The sequence below is a fragment of the Dioscorea cayenensis genome, chromosome 14, assembly GCF_009730915.1.
Source record: "Dioscorea cayenensis subsp. rotundata cultivar TDr96_F1 chromosome 14, TDr96_F1_v2_PseudoChromosome.rev07_lg8_w22 25.fasta, whole genome shotgun sequence".
In the NCBI taxonomy this organism is placed as follows: domain Eukaryota; kingdom Viridiplantae; phylum Streptophyta; class Magnoliopsida; order Dioscoreales; family Dioscoreaceae; genus Dioscorea; species Dioscorea cayenensis.
In genome coordinates, this window is record NC_052484.1 from 3,902,461 (window position 1) to 3,922,024 (window position 19,564).

At 36.4% G+C, this 19,564-nt stretch overlaps 2 protein-coding genes across 2 annotated transcripts; both read right to left on the bottom strand.

Annotated features, from left to right (window-relative positions):
- Positions 1 to 1,695: 1,695 nt before the first annotated feature.
- LOC120275915 (DNA repair protein XRCC2 homolog) lies at positions 1,696 to 17,779 on the bottom strand. Its single transcript, XM_039282647.1, has 11 exons — positions 17,597 to 17,779; positions 17,368 to 17,515; positions 16,784 to 16,947; positions 16,124 to 16,194; positions 15,894 to 15,956; positions 15,119 to 15,256; positions 14,506 to 14,608; positions 14,111 to 14,147; positions 13,915 to 14,015; positions 13,747 to 13,796; positions 1,696 to 1,905 (listed from the first exon to the last, which is right to left on the bottom strand). Exons 1-10 carry the CDS (start codon positions 17,777 to 17,779, stop codon positions 13,773 to 13,775), a joined length of 1,032 nt encoding a protein of 343 aa, XP_039138581.1. The 3' UTR covers positions 1,696 to 1,905; positions 13,747 to 13,772.
- LOC120276034 lies at positions 3,541 to 5,449 on the bottom strand. Its single transcript, XM_039282780.1, has 3 exons — positions 5,386 to 5,449; positions 4,780 to 4,979; positions 3,541 to 3,702 (listed from the first exon to the last, which is right to left on the bottom strand). Exons 1-3 carry the CDS (start codon positions 5,447 to 5,449, stop codon positions 3,541 to 3,543), a joined length of 426 nt encoding a protein of 141 aa, XP_039138714.1.
- Positions 17,780 to 19,564: the final 1,785 nt, after the last annotated feature.

The following is a 19,564-nucleotide window of genomic DNA, read 5'->3' on the forward strand; positions in this document are numbered from 1 at the left end:
AGGCGACATCGGGATTCGGCTCGGCTGCAGCGCTGCGAGGCACGTGAGAGGCACGCGTGCCTCCTCCGCGTCCCCGGGCGCTACCCCGCCGGCGAGAAACCAGAAGCCAAGGTCCGTAATCGGAATCAGAAGGATTTTGCAAGTTTTTCTCCAGACTTTCCGACGAGGGACGGTCCGGAGGGGAATCATCATCATCCATGCGTTGATCCTGATCAGCCGATACCAGGTTAGGACCAAGCCCAGCCGACCGCAAAGGGTCCTGCAGTTTGATTCTAACGGCACCAGACTTTCCAGGACGAGGGCAAGAATTACTACCATGCCCAACCATCCCACACGAGTAACAGAACATCGGCAGACGTTCATATTGAACCACGACGAACATCCTGTGTACATCATCACCAATCCAGAAGCCACGACAAAGAGGCTTGGCAAGATCGATCTCAACGCAAATACGTGCATATTTGGACCTACTAAGAGAAGAAGTGAATTCGTCGACCTTGAGCAAGATACCAAACTGGTTAGCGATGGTTTCCAACGTTTCGCCACCCCAGAACTCGACAGGAAGGTTGTGAAGTTGCAACCAGATGGCTGCAGTACTGAGTTTGGCAAATGTTGGCTCGAAAAAGGGTTTCCATGGTGACAGCTGCAGTATAATGCAGTTTACGGACCAGGGCCCGTCGAGAAGGATACGTTCCATGGCGTTCTGGGAAGAGCACCTGATAAGAAGGAACCCATTTGGGAGATCAGAGATCGTGACTTCACCAAAGGCACTCCATTTGTTGAGCAGGTCTGATTTCACTTCGTTGAAGGGAGGAGGTTTGCCGAAGAGTTTTCCGTAGAGAGCGTGCTGAAACTTCATCTTGGCCCGGGTCAAGGCATCACCATCGATACGAATAAAATCAGACGTGTTCTCTTTGAGCTTGTTAAGAATGTTGACATTATGGAGGGGAGAGTTATCGGTCGACTGCCGTAAGGAGGAAGCTATCTGTGCCCAGGACTTGGGCTGCGCAGAGGGAGGAGAAGGGGCTGGGGGCCGGTCCCCGCTTGCCATAGCAAGAGGGGCACGACAGGGAAGAGGGTAGAGGTTCAAGGCAAAGGTTCACAGCAGGGAAGAGAGAAGTTTTGTTGGAGCAAACTTTGCATCAGCTGGGATTGGCTAATCTTGTAATCAACCTAGTCATTTATATGCAATAGTTTGTGACTAGATCAAGAACCAGCAAACTTAATGAAGTCTTGACAAAAATAAAAAATAAAAATGTAAATTGACACTTTTAAAGCTTTAGATCTGTTTTGTTTTTATTTATTATTTATTATTATTATTATTTTTTAACTTCTATATATAGACACACATCTTTTATTCCCTTGTCATGCAAGTGTACTTCGTACTTTGATCATAAATATAAAGTAAATCATATCCTCAATCAGGATGCTAAGCATTTCTTCAGTTTCTTCAGAAATGAAGCTTTGTTCATGGGAATGGAGTAAAAAGAAAGAAGATAATCCATTAAATTGTTTTTTTATAGATAGTATTCAAAATTTTATCAATTAGTAATTGTGATTTATGAAAAAAAAAAATCTAATCCTACACTCTTTAGATCTCAATGCCATAGTTTTCAAGATAAATATCATTATTAGAAAATAAATGTATATAATTTATGTTGCACTTTTTCCAAATTTCTTCATCATTCTTCTTCCTTTTTTTTTTTCAATTCACTTTTTGAACAAAATATCTTTGCAAAATATGAAACACTAATTCAAGAGAAGACATAATTAATTATACAAGAGAAAAACATTAAACATAAAAGACAAACATAGAGAGGTCTGACATAAGGAATTAAACAAACTGAAGGATGAACAACCTGGAATGTGGTAGCGTTGTTACTCTCCAAAGCACTCCCCATCCTCCTACATGAAAAACCACAACGTTCAAGATAAACAGTTTTGAGTTTGGCAAGATGATGAATACTTGAAAAACTGCTTCAATCTTGACAAATTGTATGGCCCTTTCTCCAAATTGCAGTCCTATGCTGTTACTGAAGCTTTTAAGATGTAGGAATTTAAGCATAGGAAAAACTTAATCTAATGTATAAAGTGAAACCAAGATTTATACTTTTATGTTTGAGGATGAGATGTGTGAATCTGGGCAGGAGTTTAAATTGTTCTGAAATTTGATAGCTCACTCCAATTTATTAAAACCTAAAGTCAACTTCAACAAAAAATGAGAGAAAGCAATCCAATTTGATATATCCAAGTGGAATCCATTTGGTTAGACAGTTCAAACTTCAAAGCCAAAGAAGAGTAAAGGTTTAACCTTGACTAAATCAAAGTTGATTTCAAGTACTGAATAAAGTTTCAGAACATGGAGCTGATCACTAAGCTTAGAAAGAAAAGCATTGAAAGTTTCTTTGTGCTTTTCTGTGAGCTTGCACACTCCCAGTGGAGTTAACTCACTGCATTTTCTTTAGAATGAGAAGTTAATCAAATCTAGTGTTCTCAAAGATTTCAAATTTTGTATCCCATTTGAAAATTGGAACAATATCGCTCATAAGATGTAAACGAGGAAGAGTAATAAGTCGTTGCAGGAACCTTAGCACGTTATGTGTTCTTAAGATCTAGGGTTTATAGATAGCCTACCTTATGCCAATACATTGGAAGATGGCCAGTGTTTGTCCTGAAATAAATAATACTAGAGAAGCAACAACTCCCTGATCTTATCATAGTTATGATCTCACAATGCAAATACATCTTCAACTACTGAAAAGAAACTGGAATGTTAGGATGCAAGCCTGCTGACACTCCAATGGAATCAAATTATAAAATTGGTTATAAAGGAAACAGTCCACTAGTTGACGCAGAAAGATACCAGCTGCTTGTAGAAAAACTTATTTATCTATTTCACACAAGACATAGGCTTTCCTGTTATTGCTGTAGGTCAATTTATGAACAAGCCTAGTAAAGAACATCTTGTAGCAATTCACCGGATTCTTAGATAATTGAAAACAACTCCTACTCCTAGTAGAGGATTTTTTTTTTTTTATACAAAAAAAAACTAAAGGTCTTGAAGTCTACTCAGATGCTAATTGGGCAGAATGTGTTATAAATTGAAGATCGACAGCTGGCTATTGCTCTTATATATAAGGGGGAATGATAAAGAACAGTATTGAAAATCCGACAGTGAGGAACCAGCTTGTCCTAGTACAACACTATATAAATGGGAAGCTAAACTGGTAAGAGTACATAATTAACCTTGGTCAAACCCTTGGTCATGCAGACCAAGTCGAAACACCAAAAACCAAGTTTGTAAGGTGTTAGTGGGTCTCTTGCATTCGCAGGCCCAATCCTCTGTTCTACGTCAGTCCCTCCAACCAATGAAGAACTCAGCCCTCGAGTTAAGTGGGATACAAAGGAGCTTCCAGATGATATTCAAACAGATCAGACACGTCGAAAGTTTTAGACATCCTTGCTTTTTTAAGGTAAATCCACTACATATGCATTGCTATTTATCTTCTTCAAAATCTTGAAAGGTCCAAATTTCTTCAACTACAACTTGCCATAGGTTCCAGCAGGAAACCTTTCCTTTCTGGGATGCACCATCACCATGTCTCCTTCAATAAACTCCTTGGGTCGCCTGTATTTATCAACTGTAATCTTGTAGCAAGCGTTGGCCTCGTCCAACCTTTGCTTCACCGCACCCCTAACTTCCTGCATTTATGACATCATTTGCTTCATTGTCGAATGCACAGGGTGTTTTTCTGCTAACTAAGCAAGGTCCAAATTACAGTGAGGCGTTTCAGGCGTTTCGGAATAAACTATAGCAAAAGGAGACACACCAGTGGCACTTCGAACAGTTATTATATGCAAATTGTGCATGAGTGAGGGCTTGATCCCACTACAGAGGTCCACTACTATGGATGCATCTAATTGTACTTCCTAATGTTCTATTAAGAACCTTAGTTTGACCATACAAACTTTTAATCCTTGTTTGAGGTTATGGATAGTGGGACATCATACAAATGGACCACTTTGGAAAACAATTTGCCAATACATGATGCATCAAAAATCTTTTTGCATGCTATAAAATGTCTCATTTTAAAGAATCAGATAACCACCACAAACATTGAATCAACATGCCATGGGGTCCTTGGTAGCCCCAGCACAAAGTCCATTGTGATCTCCTAGATCGAATTTGGAATAGGCAATGGCAAATATAGTCCAATGGTTTGTGCATGCTCTATTGCTATTTGGCATATATAACAACAGCTAATAAGCTTGTCGACAGCCCTTTCTATTGTGGCTAAAAGTATCTTTCTTCAACCACAGCAATTGTCATGATACACACTAGATATCCACCTAGTCCTCATCCATGCAAGTCCCACATGAATTTTTCCCAAGGAGGTCCTTGATACACAGAGTTGATTACCCTTGAACACATAACCATCCAACACATGAAAATCCTCACCACTCCTTTTAAGCATCAACTCCAAGTGTCCTTAAAATCACCATCTCCAGTGTATAGATCTTTAAGTGCTTTAAAACAGAAATCTCCATTGTTAGTGTTGTTAGCAAGGCTATTCTTTCACTAAATGCATCTACAACCCAATTCAATGCTCCTGACTTGTGCTCAATGGTAAAAGAAGACCTTTGTAGAAAGGCAATCCACCTAGCATGCATTCAGCTCACTTGTTTTTGATCTCCCAAATTTTTGTAGGACTAATGATTTGTGTATTGCATGAACTCATGAGGGGCAAGTTAGTGTTCCCAGTGTTCGAGAGCTCTTACAAATGAGTAGAATTTTTGGCCATATCTTGACCATTTTTGCCGAGCATCGTTGAGTTTCTCACTGTAGAATGCTGCTGGTTTCTTCTCTTGCATCAGAACAACTCTAGTCCCGATGCCGCTAACATTGCACTCAACTTTAAATGGGTTCTCAAAGCTAGGTAATGTCAACACCAGAGCCTTGCACAGATGCTCTTTGATAGCTTCAAAATTGGACTAGGCTGCAGCATTCCATTGCAATCACTGCCTCTTCACGCACTCAGTAATTAGCTCTGTGATGGTACTACAAACTTTAATAAAACACCGGCAAAATGATGCCAACCCAAAGAAACTTCAAACTTCTTCAGCAATTGTCAGTGTAGGCTAATCCTGGATGGCTCTAACCTTTTCCTCATCAACTTGTACTCTTTCTTTGCTGATAACAAATCCAAGGAACATTATCATGGTGGTCATAAAGTAACACTTTTTGTGGCTAATGAAAAGCTGAAGTTTTATAAGAACTTACAACACTTTCTTAAGGTATCACTCACGTTCCTCACGATGTTTACTAAAAATAAGGATGTCATCAGCATAAACAACCAAGAACTTGCCATTGAAGAGTTTTAATACCTGAGTCATTAACCTCATGAATATACTTGGCACATTTGTAAGCTCGAATAGCATGACTATCCATTCATACAACCCATCCAATGTCTTGAAAGCACTATTCCACTCATCCTCTGCACGAATGCGAATTTGGTGATAGAAATGCGAAGGTCAATCTTTGAGAACCTACAATCATGGAATTGGATATTGATATTTGATAGTGACCTGGTTTATTGCTTTATTGTCAATGCACATCCGCCAAGTCCCATCTTTTCTGGAATCTTATGGCTGATACCACCAGAGACTCATGTTATCCCTAATGAACCTTTTCCTCAATATTTTTCAATTTTCTCCTGCAAGCCTTCAATTTCCCTAGGACTCATGTGATAGTGTGAAAAATTGGGTACTAGCATCAACCATGAGATCCATGTGGTGTTTTAGCTCCCTCAAGGATGGCGATCATTTGGTAGGTCGTCAAGCAAGATATCCGAGCAGACTTTGCAAACTAGGTGTTGTGACAGTTTTAGGAGGGAAATGTTTGTGTTAGTATTGCTTTTTACACAACCCCATGCAAGGCTTATTCTTTGTTAAAGCCAGAGGTAAAAGTCTTGGCTCGGGACACAACAATAAATAGTGTTGGTGCTAATGACTCCTGCTCTTCTCACCACAGGCTTCTAACACTAGATACGAGTACCATCACGATCTTGTGAGCACTCCATGGAAAATACTAAATGTTATCTTGGACATGATAAATACAACCCACATCAAATTGCCAAGGGCATCCTAATAGAGCATGCCCAACATCCATTTCAATAACATCAAACAACACCTCATCCGTTTAGTGTTTCCCAATGAAAATTGGTACTTGACACCTCTTGAAGACTTGAATTTGGGGCTCATTTCTTATCCACTCCACAATATGAGACTTTGGACGTGGTTCAATGGGAGGCTTTAAGTGTCGCACCACCCATAGGGCTATAAAAGTTTCACAGCTACTACTATCGACAATCAAGTCACAAACCTTCTTGTTGATTGAACAACGGGAATGGAAATCCTATTTTGTTAAGATAGTTCTTCCTATTTTAGAGATACCAACAATCTTCGAATGGCGTTATGCCATTCATTCTCCTTCCACCACCACGAGTTCTGCTCCTTCAAATGTTTCCTCTCCATATTTTTTTGTTGGTTCTAGACACTATCAGCTTTGCCCCCTTAATAAGATTTGACATGCTCAGCAAGAATGGCAGGCCGTCTCATGAGACACTCATTAGTAGTGTAATTAAAAGCACTAGGCGCCCTTAAGGTGCTAAGACTTTTTATTACCTGAGGCGAGAGGCGCCACGAAAGGCGTACGCCCGAGCGAAGTAAACCGCTATTTAATAAATAACTTGTATATATATACATATATATTTTTTGGAATAATTATAGTCAAGCAAAGCAAAACGGTAGAAAATATGGAAAGATTTAGATAATTGATTAGCTATCATTAATTGATTTGTGTAATTGTCATTGATTGATTTGTATAGTTGTTTTAATTTGTATTATTTCCAAAACTAGGCAGGTAAATTAGGAATGTACAACCCTAAAAATAGAAGCCTTGTACCTTGTGTTCATGATGGTTTTTGAGAACACAAGAAAACAATCTTCTTGTCTCCATTTTATTTCAGTTTTCATGGTATCAGAGAGAGATTAAGTAACTAGATTTTTTTCTCCATTCATTTTTGTTATAATGGCGCAAACAGCCATAATTGGGTCTTCTGCAACATCTTCTAGAGTAAGCGTAGGGGCGCTACCGTCAAGGTCTGTAAACCCCAACAGAGTCGAGAATTTTCCTGTCCAGTTAATAGTTCACAAGTTGAATGGTAAAATTTATTTGGAGTGCGCGCAATCCATTAAGTTGGTGGTTGACAGCAAGGGCAAACTCGGCTACCTCACTGGCGAGACAAAGAACCCTAAACAAGCAGATCTGACATGGCCGACTTGGAAGTCAGAAAATTCTCTCGTCACAGCTTGGTTGTTCAATTCTATGGAGGCTTCAATCAGCAAAATATATTTGTTTCTTCCCACCGCAAAGGATGTGTGGGATGCGGTCCGAAAGACATACTCAAATCTCGAAAATTCTTCGCAAATTTTTGAGTTAAAGACAAGACTTTGGCAAACGAAGCAAGGAGATCGTGAGGTTGCTGAATAATATAACGAGATGAAGGCGTTATGGAAAGAGCTTGATCTATGCCATGAAGATAATTGGGCTTGTACCATAGATAGTGTTCGTTATTTGAAAAGAATGGAAAATGACCGTGTGTTTGAATTCTTGGCAGGATTAAATAAGAGTCTTGATGAAGTTAGGGGCTGGATCCTTGGCAGAGCCCCTTAACCATCAATTCGAGAAGTGTTTGCAGAGGTGCGATGAGAAGAAGGTCGACGCAGGGTGATGTTGGGTGAAAAAAGCTCATATCCTATAGAAGTTTCAGCCCTAATAAATAGAAACAATCATAGTAATTCTCCATTTTCAACATTGGCTAATAAGAAAGGTGTAAAAGTATGATGTGATCACTGCCACAAACCACAACACACTAGGGAGACTTGTTGGGATTTACACGGGAAACCTCCCAATTGGAAGCCATGAACTCACATGCAACCCAATTGTGATCCAAACGTTTTTCACTCAATCATAAAGGAGAGTAAAAGCACTGAAACTGCTCTTGGGACACCTTCATTTAGCAAGGAACAGTTAGAACAACTGTATAGATTTTTTCAATCCACATAATTCTCTAATCCTGCTTCCTCTTTCTGTTCCTTAGCCCAGAAAGGTAACTACCTTCAATCTGTTGCCTTTAATGTGTCAATTATACCTCAAGGTCCATGGATAATAGATTCAAGTGCCACTGATCATATGACAAGTATTTCTAAATTGTTTTCTTCCTATATCTCTTGTGTAGGCAATCAAAAAATTAAGATTGCTGACGGTTCTCTCTCAGCAATTGCTGAGAAAGGGTCAATTGTCATCTCTAACACTCTTATTCTTCATGATGTCCTTCATGTTCCAAATCTTTCTTGTAACCTTTTGCCTGTCAGTAAAATAACCCGTGAATTGAAGTGTCATGCTAAATTTCTTCCAAATTGCTGTGAATTTCAAGAACTGGATGCGGGAATGATGATTGGCAGTGCTAGAGAGTATGAAGGTCTCTATTACTTTGATGATGGGAACTCTGTGTTAGCAACCGCAATCCTCAAATCTTGGTGCATGCTTTATTACTATTGATGATGAAATAATGTTACAACATTGTAGGTCAAGTCATCCTAGCTTTCAATATTTAAAACATCTCTTTCCAAAAATGTTTCGTAATAAAAGTTTATCATCATTTCAATGTGACACTTGTCATTAGCAAAACACCATCATGCATCTTTTCCCACTTAACCATATAGACCATCTAAACCTTTTTCTCTTGTTCATAGTGATGTCTGGGGTCCTTCTTGGACATTAACCAATTTTGGAAATAAATGGTTTATAACATTTATTGATGATCATACTTGCCTAAGTTGGGTCTATCTACTCAAAGAAAAATCTGAAGCAGAAAATGTTTCTAAAAATTTTTATAATATGATTGAAACCCAATTTCAAACAAAAAATTCAAGTGTTTCAAAGTGACAATGGAAAGGAATATTTCAATCAAATTTTGGGGGCAGTCTTCTTGGAAAAAGGAATTGTTCATCACAGCTTTTGCAATAACACTCCCCAACAAAATGGAGTAGAAGAGAGAAAAAATAAGCACCTTCTAGAAGTAGCTAGGTCCTTGATGTTTACCACTAAAGTTCTTAAATATTTGTGGGGCGATGCAATTCTTACCGCTACTTATCTTATCAACAGGATGCCATCAAGGGTTCTAAAATTTCAGACTCCTCTGACAGTTTCCAATGTCTAGGTTGATTTCAGATTTACCTTTATGAGTCTTTAGATGTGTTGCCTATGTTCATATACACAACCATAATCGAGATAAGTTAGATCCAAGGGCAATAAAATGTGTTTTTCTAGGATATTCTCCGACACAGAAAGGGTATAAATGTTTTGATCCTAACAAAAACCATTTTTTTGTCACAATGGATGTTACATTCTTTGAGTCAGTTTTTTCAGTTCTCCTCTTGAGGAGGAAAAAGGATATGAAGACTCGGTGTTTGAGATTGATAATTCTAATGGTAACACCAATATTAAAACAACTTTCAATCTTGACACTTTGAATAAGGAAAACATAAGGCCTACTTTAGTTTCTGAACATAAACCAGACACTATGACTATAAACAAAGCACACTTCAATGATGAAAGATAGTTCAAGAAAACTTACACTAGAGAAAAACGAATTCAAAGTTAAAAAGATGCTGCCATACCTTCTCAATGCCAAGAGTCTGATCCAACACCAGAATTTGAAAATCCAGGTACAACATCTAAGTCCATAGAGTCTAAGTCTGTCTCAATTCAATCAGTGCCTTCTAATCTTGTAGACTTTCCTATTGCTCTTAGGAAAAAAACTAGATCATGTACTCACATTCTTTTTCAAATTGTGTCTTATGAGAACCTGCTATCATCATACCATTCTTTTATCTCACATTTGTCAAGTGTGGATATTCCTAAGTCTATACAGGAAGCGCTAAAGATTCCCGAATGGAAGAAGGCTGTTCATGAAGAAATGGAAGCTTTGGAGAAAAATGGCACGTGGGAGATGACTCAATTGCCTGAAGGGAAATTGATTGTTGGTTGTAAGTGAGTTTTCACTATGAAATTTCACTCCGATGGATCGTTGGTAAAGCAAGGCCAGTTGCAAAGGGATTTACGCAAACCTATGGAGTTGACTATTAGGAGATGTTTGCTCCCGTCACCAAACTAAATACTATTCGAGTTTTATTCTCTATAGCTGTGAATTTGGAATGGCCATTGTTCCAACTTGATGTTAAAAATGCATTTCTCAATGGAGAACTAGTAGAGGAAGTCTATATGGATGCGCCACCTGGATTTGAAGAAAAGTTTAGAGGGAAAATTTGCAAGTTGAAGCAATCAATCTATGGACTCAAGCAATTACCTCGTGCATGGTTCAATAGATTTACCCACTTTGTGAAGAAAAAAAGATATAGTCAAGGACAATTTGATCATACAATGTTTGTTAAACACACGATTGATGGAAAAATGGCTATCCTGATTGTGTACGTGGATGATATACTACTTACTAGGAATAATGGTGATGAGATCCACAGGTTAAGGAAACATCTGGGTTCTGAATTTGAAATTAAGGATTTGGGGCCTACACGCTATTTCTTGGGAATGGATATTACAAGATCAAAGATAGGAATTTCTGTGTCACAAAGGAAGTATGTTCTTGACTTGCTTAAAGAGACAGGAATGAGTGGTTGTAGACCAAGTGATACACCCATGGATCCTAATCAAAAGTTGAGAGAAGTTTCTAACGGAGTTCCCATTGATAAAGGCATGTATCAACGTCTTGTAGGAAAACTTATTTATTTGTCTCATACAAGACTTGATATCGCCTTTGCTGTTAGTGTTGTGAGTCAATAAATGCACTCACCTTATAAAGAACATTTGGAGGCAGTATATAAGAATCTCAAGTATCTATAAAGTACTCTTGGAAGGGGTTGTTCTTTAAGAAAAGTGATCAAAGGAGTGTAGAAGTCTTCACTGATGCAGATTGGGCATGCTCAGTTTCAGATAGAAGATCAACCTCTGGTTATTGTACATTCTTATGGGGAAATCTTGTTACTTGGCGAAGTAAAAAGCAAAGTGTTGTTGCTAGAAGCAATATCGAAACAGAGTACAGGGCCATGGCAAATGCAGTTTGCGAAGTATTATGGATTAAAAGAATTCTTAAGGAACTGAGATTTGATGTTGAAGCACCTATTAAGACTTTTTTGTGATAACAAATTAGCTATAAGCATTGCAAACAACCCAGTTCAACATGATCGTATGAAGCATATTGAGATTGATAGGCATTTCATTAAAGAAAAGATGGAGAATGGAGTTATTTGTATGCCGTTTGTTACTTCTGAACAACAAATAGCTGATGTTCTTACCAAAGGCCATTTCAGACCGAAGTTTGAATCTTTTATTGACAAGTTGGTCATGATCAACATCTATGCACCAACTTATGGGGGTGTAGAAAATATGGAAAGATTTAGATAATTGATTAGCTATTATTGATTGATTTGTGTAATTGTCATTGATTGATTTCCATATCATTGATTGATTTGTATAGTTGTTTTAATTTGTATTACTTCCAAAACTAGGCAGGTAAATTAGGAATGTACAACCCTATAAACAGAAGCCTTGTACCTTGAGTTCATGATAGTTTTTGAGAAACCAAGAAAACAATCTTCTTGTCTCCATTTTGTTTCAATTTTCAAAAACATAAAGTCAAATAAAGCATAACATAGAGTCAAGCAAAACATAAAGTCAAATGAAGCATAACATAAAGTCAAGCAAAACATCCTAGAAATCTAGAACCACTCAAGTTTTTAGAGTACAAATTCTATCTTCATAAATCATCTATTTCTACAATATTATCATCCTCATCATCTAAACTAGCTTCAACTCCATCACTAGATTTAGAGTGCAACATTTGTTGCCAATTCAATTTTCTCTAATTAATTAGTTAATCCCTTAATTTACTCATTATTTTTTTAAAAAAATAGCAATTGTGCACTTAAATCACCTAGTTTTATTGCTCTAAATTTATTTCATTCTTTATTAGTGTGTCTTTTTAAAATCACCTAGTTTCTCCCCGAAATTTATCACCCTCCTTCCTCCTTATTAATAGGTGTACCTTTCTAAAATGGCCTAATTTTTCTCTCCTAAATATATTTCCTTCCTTATTAGTAGGTGTGCCTATTTAAAATCACCTAGTTTTTCTCTCCTAAATTAATTTTCTTCCATATTAGTAAGTGTGTTTTTTTTAAAATCCCAATTAACACTAATTCAAAACATTAAATATAGGATGATAGCATAAAGTAAAAAATAAAAAGAGACGCGTCTTTTTTATGCCTGACGCCTGACAAAAAACACTAGCTTGGGCTCACTTCATTGAAGGCGCCTCACCTTGAGAGTGTTGAAGCGCTAAGGCCTCACCTCGTCTGGCCTGAGCGTTTTTCTCGCTTTTAATAACACTGCTAATTAAATTGGTGCCTTTGGCGGCCACATTGGAAGCACTTTACTGAAGAGGCCTTCCATATGGGTTGGAACATTAGATGGCCCTAATATGCAATAGAGCTCAGGGCCCTGTCAAGTTTCTAACATCTCCTCCTAAGTTTCTAGTACTGGTGCCTTGTAAAGGAAAAAGAGTTTTCCATGCGTGCTTGGCCCCTGTTGGCATTCCCAATTGCAGAAGTTCCCATAATGCCTCTGCAATGGGGTGATGGTAGTTGGCAATATCAATCTTCTCATTTTTCCATCATCTTGGCCTTCATTGCCAAATTGTGTGCTTCTTTTCTATAGTCACACACCTTTTGCAACCCGACTAGATCTCAGATCAACTTAAGTCTCTCCAAATATCACGTTACCTATTGTTACCCCCACTTGGCCATGTCGTTGAACACCGATAGCATGTAAAATTTAGAAGTGTAGTCAAACCTAGCTAATAGCTTCTGCTTCATCTTTCTCTAAGCACAAATGACTTACTTCCCTTATTGTAGTCAATTTTTCTAAAGTTAATTTTGAACTTAAATTACACACCTATCAACATCGAAGTGGTAGATGTTCTAACAAAAGCTCGCCAACGAATAAAGTTGAGAAATTAAATTCCAAGCTGGGAATGATCTAACATTTATTCTCCAGCTTGAGGGGAGTATAAAATTCCAAATTTAGCCTCTAAACTTTACAGATTAGTTTCTCATCTTTAGCAATTAGATTCAAATTTTCTTGTTTAGTTAGTTTCCAATTTTTTTTCCTTGATTTAAGGGGTTCATTTGTTGCTAGAATTAAGGAGGATCAGTGGCAGACCTGTTGTCATGATTCCTCTATATATTCAAGCACTCTTTGATTATGAAAATTGAGAAACATTACAAAGTTTTCCTCTGAAAGTCAAGATTATTGTTTATTTTACACCTTTTGGGGACAAGAGCCTAAGCAGGCAGCTAGTAAGGACTGGGTGTCGCACCTGTTGCTGGAGGGCAAGTGTGATTGACATTTCCCAAACTAAGAAAAAAATGGGTCACTTTAAGTGCTATGTATTTGGTCTCTTCTTAGTACAGGACCAAAATAAACTATTTTAATCCATAAATCAAGATGAATGTAGAACCAAGAGGCTTTTTCACTTATTTGAATCTAATAACAAAGATAAAGAAAGCAAAAAGGCTAAAGGAAACATAGACCATGAGCAACACACTTACATTGTGATTCTGAAAAATTCAGCCTTTCAAGGAAGCATAAATATACCATCCTGTAAAAATGGAAGAGGACAATATAAAGAAGAGAAGCTCATATCAGAACCAATGTGCTCATGAAAATCAAGAAAACAACATTTAGAATTTTAAACCGAATTAGAAAAGACAACCTACATCTCTGATAACAAATTTGTCCAGATGATTTAGTTGTGGAAGGACCCACTCGGATGTATAAATGGGAGAAGCTTTGTCTCCAATATCAGTGGCAGTTCTATCTGTATAAATAGTATAAAAATAAGAAATGCTGAATGAACTAAATTTGGAGATACAGGAAATCCTGTTCTGCTTCATAGTATATGCGGTGACAAACCTGAAGCTCGTAAACATATCCTGTGTGTAACAAATGACTGCAAAAGAATTAGCAGATAATGTTATAAACCACCTTGCAGGTTCAATAGCAGCAAGATTGGCTACAATAACAGCGCACCTATGATCATAAATAAACTGAGGAAAAACCTACTTGCATTCAACCAATATATATATATATATATATATCTGTATATAGAAGACCAACGAGACCAAAATAATCTCGCTTATTTCATTCCATGCATTCAAAAATCTTGAAATAATGCTTCATCAGTCATATTGTTGAGTCAAGAGATATGCTAGGAATAGTAACAGACAAGATCTGCTGACAAATTAACAGTAGATTGATATGAGCACAGATTTATAAATAACAAAAAGAAATGAGAATCAACTATTAACCTGCCATATTGAAGGCATATACTCACGATACTGATGCTGTTGAGTTTCCTTTGTTGAAGTCATTGATCCAATCGTATCTTGCAACAAATGCTTCCCAACAGTCCTGCAGATCAATGAGGGCATTGAGTAAAGCTGCATTATGCAAACGAAGTACAAATATTTTTCAAATATTATCAGTCAATACTCCATTTCTGCCAATTGACAACTAATTTCATTCAATGGATTTGAAACACAATCAGCAATGTAAAGAACCTTATAAATGTAAGTTCACTAATTTACACCGATAGTTATTTTGGTCAATTTAGATTGTCAGTCTCAATTTTCTATTCAACAGAATAAGCATATGATAGTCACTCAGTAACACTCATCTGTTGTTACCAGGGGATATGCAGACAAGTTTAACTCTAGAAGGCAATATTTCTGTTGTTTTATATAAATACAGAGACAAATTTTATAAATGCATAGGAAAATAAAATTATGATAATCAACATCTCCTCTCTAATTCGAGTTGCCAAGTCTTAAGAAATAGCGGCTTTTGATTTTTTTAAATGAAAAATAAGAAATAGGAGTTATTAATGGTAAAGGACTGGACTGTCATGTGTTAGATGTGAACCTTTGTCTGTCATTTGATGAGGTTCCAACTCCAAAAATTGTGGCCTTTGTAGCTAACACTAACATTGGGTGAGTTCGCAACAAATTGCGGATTTCATGAACAACTGCTTCTGTCAAACATTGAAGGGATAGACCTTTCCTAGAAAAGCAGAAATACAACATTGTCTGGTGAACAGAAATGTAATTGCAGACTATGACACATCAAATGGAAATTGTTCATAAAGAAGAATCATAAAGAAGGCATGTGTTAAGAATGCGCATACATGGATTTCCATAAATAGAAGCAGTAATTAAGCCAATCTTATCGTGCAGTAGATGAAATTGGGAAACATGTTTTCGAATAGAAATTTTGTGCTTTTATTTCATAATAAAATTGTGACATATATCCAATATCCACAATAAACTTAGCAGGTCTAAGAAAGAAACAACATCAAGAAAAAATTTTGTTTTAAAGAACAACATTAAGAATTTGGTCACACAAATTCATCTATTAAAAAGATGGTCATAAATGCCAAGGGGAAAAAAGGCAAAAAAAAGCCAATTAAGAACACCAAGTTAGGAATGAACTTAGGAAGTCAGGGTAAAAGTAAAGCAATTGCTAATCAAAACAAAGATAGTTAGCATCTTCACATCAGAAACATGATATTGAAGAAAATAAAGATGTAATGAAGAAAAACCCATTATGACAAATTCTTGAGAATATAATGGGATCTGAAAAGAATAAATGATGACAAATCTTATTATATAATCAGATAGGACAATGACAATTATGTTACCTTCTATTGTCACCTAATGTAGAGGGTTGACAACTCCGATCTATCCAATGATGAGCACCAATGCTGGGGAAAAAATTTGACCAAGCTCTAATAAGTACAGAAGTATATATTGGAATTTACATATGAATAAATGGGCATAGCGAACTCATTTCCAAGGCCATAGATGTAATTTAACATAGCATCTAGTAGATACTATAATCATGAGACAAAGTTGGGAATCAAAGAGTAACCTATCTATGATAAGGATATGACTCTTAACACCAAGGGCTTCATATTCCTTAAGCATTTGATGATGCATTGTCTGTATGATCAACAAATTTTGTGTAAGAGATATTATATAATGGATGAAATAATAACACCTCATAGGTAAAACTGAAAGCAAAGATAATAGAGATCAGCTATATATATATGTATATATTTGGCATCAGGGACAAATTCTTCTTATCTTCTTATCCTAATAGAACAGATGAAGTAATCTGATATAATTCACCCCTTTGATTCACGCAAAGCATCCTAAGTTTTGATTGAAATTATTCAATTAGTTTTTGTATATACAATGAAGAGCGTGAAAAAACCGAAACAATAGAAAGTTTTCAATCTCCAACTGTGGTGCATTCAATAATATGTGAGTCATTCTAGTCCATGCATAAGGACACATAGTACACACATGAAATCAATAAGGATAATAAGAAATTCATGTTTCATTTTAGCCTTGTGAACATCTTCCTAACAAGTTTTTAGCAATCAGGTGACCTGTATTTATCGAAAACTGATTTTTGTCAATGCCTTCATAAAGGTTGTTCTTTATTGTTAGCATGATGCCTTGACCAAAGGCAACTACAGAGTTACACATCAGCAGTCAGGTATGAAGCAAGTGAAGAGACACTTGCCTTGAGAGCTGCCAAAAATTCCAAGGTACTGTAACAACGGATATACAAGAAGCGCCTCATGCAAGCCAAAAATAATTCATCATCAAAGGGACAAATGTCAGCATCTTTGGAATCATCCTTATGTGACCCCTCTTTGAATTCCAAAAGGGCATTCCATGCTAATCCTGCAGATAAGCCACTATCCTAAAGCGTGTCAGGTAAGGTACAATACAAGTTTGAATTTCCAATCACACCAATCAAAAAGCACCAAATAATTCGTTTCAAAGTAAACACAATATAACCCAAAAATCTTCTCATTTCATAAACCCAGTAAAATAGAACTCACATGACCTCATAAAACCTAACATTTGCACAGATACCTCTCCCACAACACTCGATTAATCAACACCGAAGGAAGGCAAATTCAAAAGAAAATCTATGTAAATAATTGGTTTACAGTAGCATATACACTGGTGTTGAAAACGCATCCCTGAAATTACAAATTTCACTGGAATTTATACACGATTACGCTACTTCACAAAGTATATATGCACAAAACACTAAAACCAAAGGATGGAATTCACTGAAATGGTTGTTTAGCTCACCATAGGAGTCCATTATCCGAATCCTCAGAGCATTTGAAAGCCTGAGCACATCAAACCGACAATCAAGATCGAAATACACAACAATCTTCTCAAGCCCCCCAAAATGGATCCCCTTCCACTCCTTGGGCAGTATACAATGCATGACCGCCTGAGAAATGCAACACCAACCATGAAATCATCATAGAAAGACCACGAAAAAAGAATATTATCATCAAAATGTCTCCTATACCTCTAAAAGGACCTGGGATTTGCCGGAATGGGAAGGTCCGGCGATCTCCACAACATTGCCAGTGCGGAGCGGGACACGATGGAGAGGAGGGACGAGGAGCGCCGGGCGTGAGGCCTGAAGGCGGGAAAGCATCGCCGCCGCACTCTCGTCGCCGGAGATCCAAGCTCGGGGATCGCTGGTCATTGCGATTGAAGGAAAGGTTTGGGCGCGAAGCAAGGGATTAGGGCTTTTATATATGTCTTTGATGTGGTATTCGGTGAATCTGGACCGTTCATCAAACTCGATGATTTGTTGCCAATCGACGGTTATGATGAAAGCCGGTGGCTTTGATTCCGATTTGGATCTCAGCCGTTCATAATGATGAACCAGAAGATGGACGGTTAAGGATAAAGACTTTGAAAGATTAATTGAAAATGTAGAAAATTCAGTATGAGAGTAAAATGTCTGAATATACATAATATAAATTTATGCTAAACTAAAAACCAATATATATATATATATATATGCGCATTAAATATACGATAATAATCTTACGTTCTAAAGTTTATTGGATAGTTATTCTAAGTTATTTAATATTATCTGAGCAAAAAGAAATTAGTTGGAAATATTAAAATTTTTTATAATAATTTAAGTAATTAATATTAGGATTATTACCATGGTCACCGGGGCGGAAGGGGTCAAGAGGGTGTTTGAGCACCCCCTTGGCCCCATCTTATATATATATGTATATATATATATATATTAATTTATATTTTTAATTAATATGAATGTATTTATATGTTTATATTTAATATAATCTTGGATATCATGTGGACTTATTTTTTAGATTCTATAGTAACAAGCTACTTCACCCAATTAAAAATTTACTCTAATGATTTTTCTATATAAAATCTTCAAATTTTAAAAAACAACTTTATAATCAATTTTGATTTTGTTGAATGCCATAATCTTACGAGTCTTATTATTGAACTAGTTAAAACTAGATTGTATTTGGTCGAATGGTTCAACTTTTACTTAGTAATGATAGTTGTTAGCTGTATATATATTTTATATTTTTTAAAATATTTATTATTATTATTATTATTTAGTTTGAATTAATATAAAAAAAATTTCATATTTAAATTGAAACTAGATTGGATTTGACCGAATAATTAAACTCTTATCTCATGGTGATATAATCGTGGTATATTTTTTTAAATATTAATTATTATAATTTTAAGTTTGAAGTAATATAATTTTTTTTAAATTAAAGTTAGCACCCCCTTGATTTTGGCCCTAGTTCCGCCACTGGTCACCACCATAATAATTTAGCGGTAAAACATCTCTTTGTACACATAGGAGGTGGAGGGTTTGATTCTCTTTTAATGTATGGTTGAGGCGGAATAATAAAAATTGTGTGCATGGGGTGATAACTTATTCATATTATTATTATTATTATTATTATATATATATATAATACTATTTACCAACTTTATAATAGAGTAGTTGGTATTTTATTTCTCTTTTAACTCAAAAGTTGAGGGTTTGAATCTATCCCATAAATACCAAAGGTCTCATAGCTCAAGGGTGTTAGAGCCCACATTTAAAAAAGTAAGTGCGGGGTATTTAAAAAGTCTTAAGTTTGAGTCACTTTGGATGCAATGATGGTTTCGGGTTTTCAATTGTGGGTATAGGTTTGTTGTCCAAACCCTATGTCATTGGATGAGGTCTAGATGATCAATTCTTAGGCTTGTACGCACATCATTAATGTATATAGTGCTTGTCATTTTTGTCCCAAAAAAATCACACATAACATATCCACATTTTAAAAAATTATTATTAAATTATAAATTTAGAGCTTTTTCCCTTAAATGGCCCATAAAATATTATTATTGTCCAAATAACCTTAGGGCCATTTTATTTGTCAAAATAACTTAGGGCCATCACATTAATGCCCAATCAACAAATATGTGTGATTGGGCTATTCAC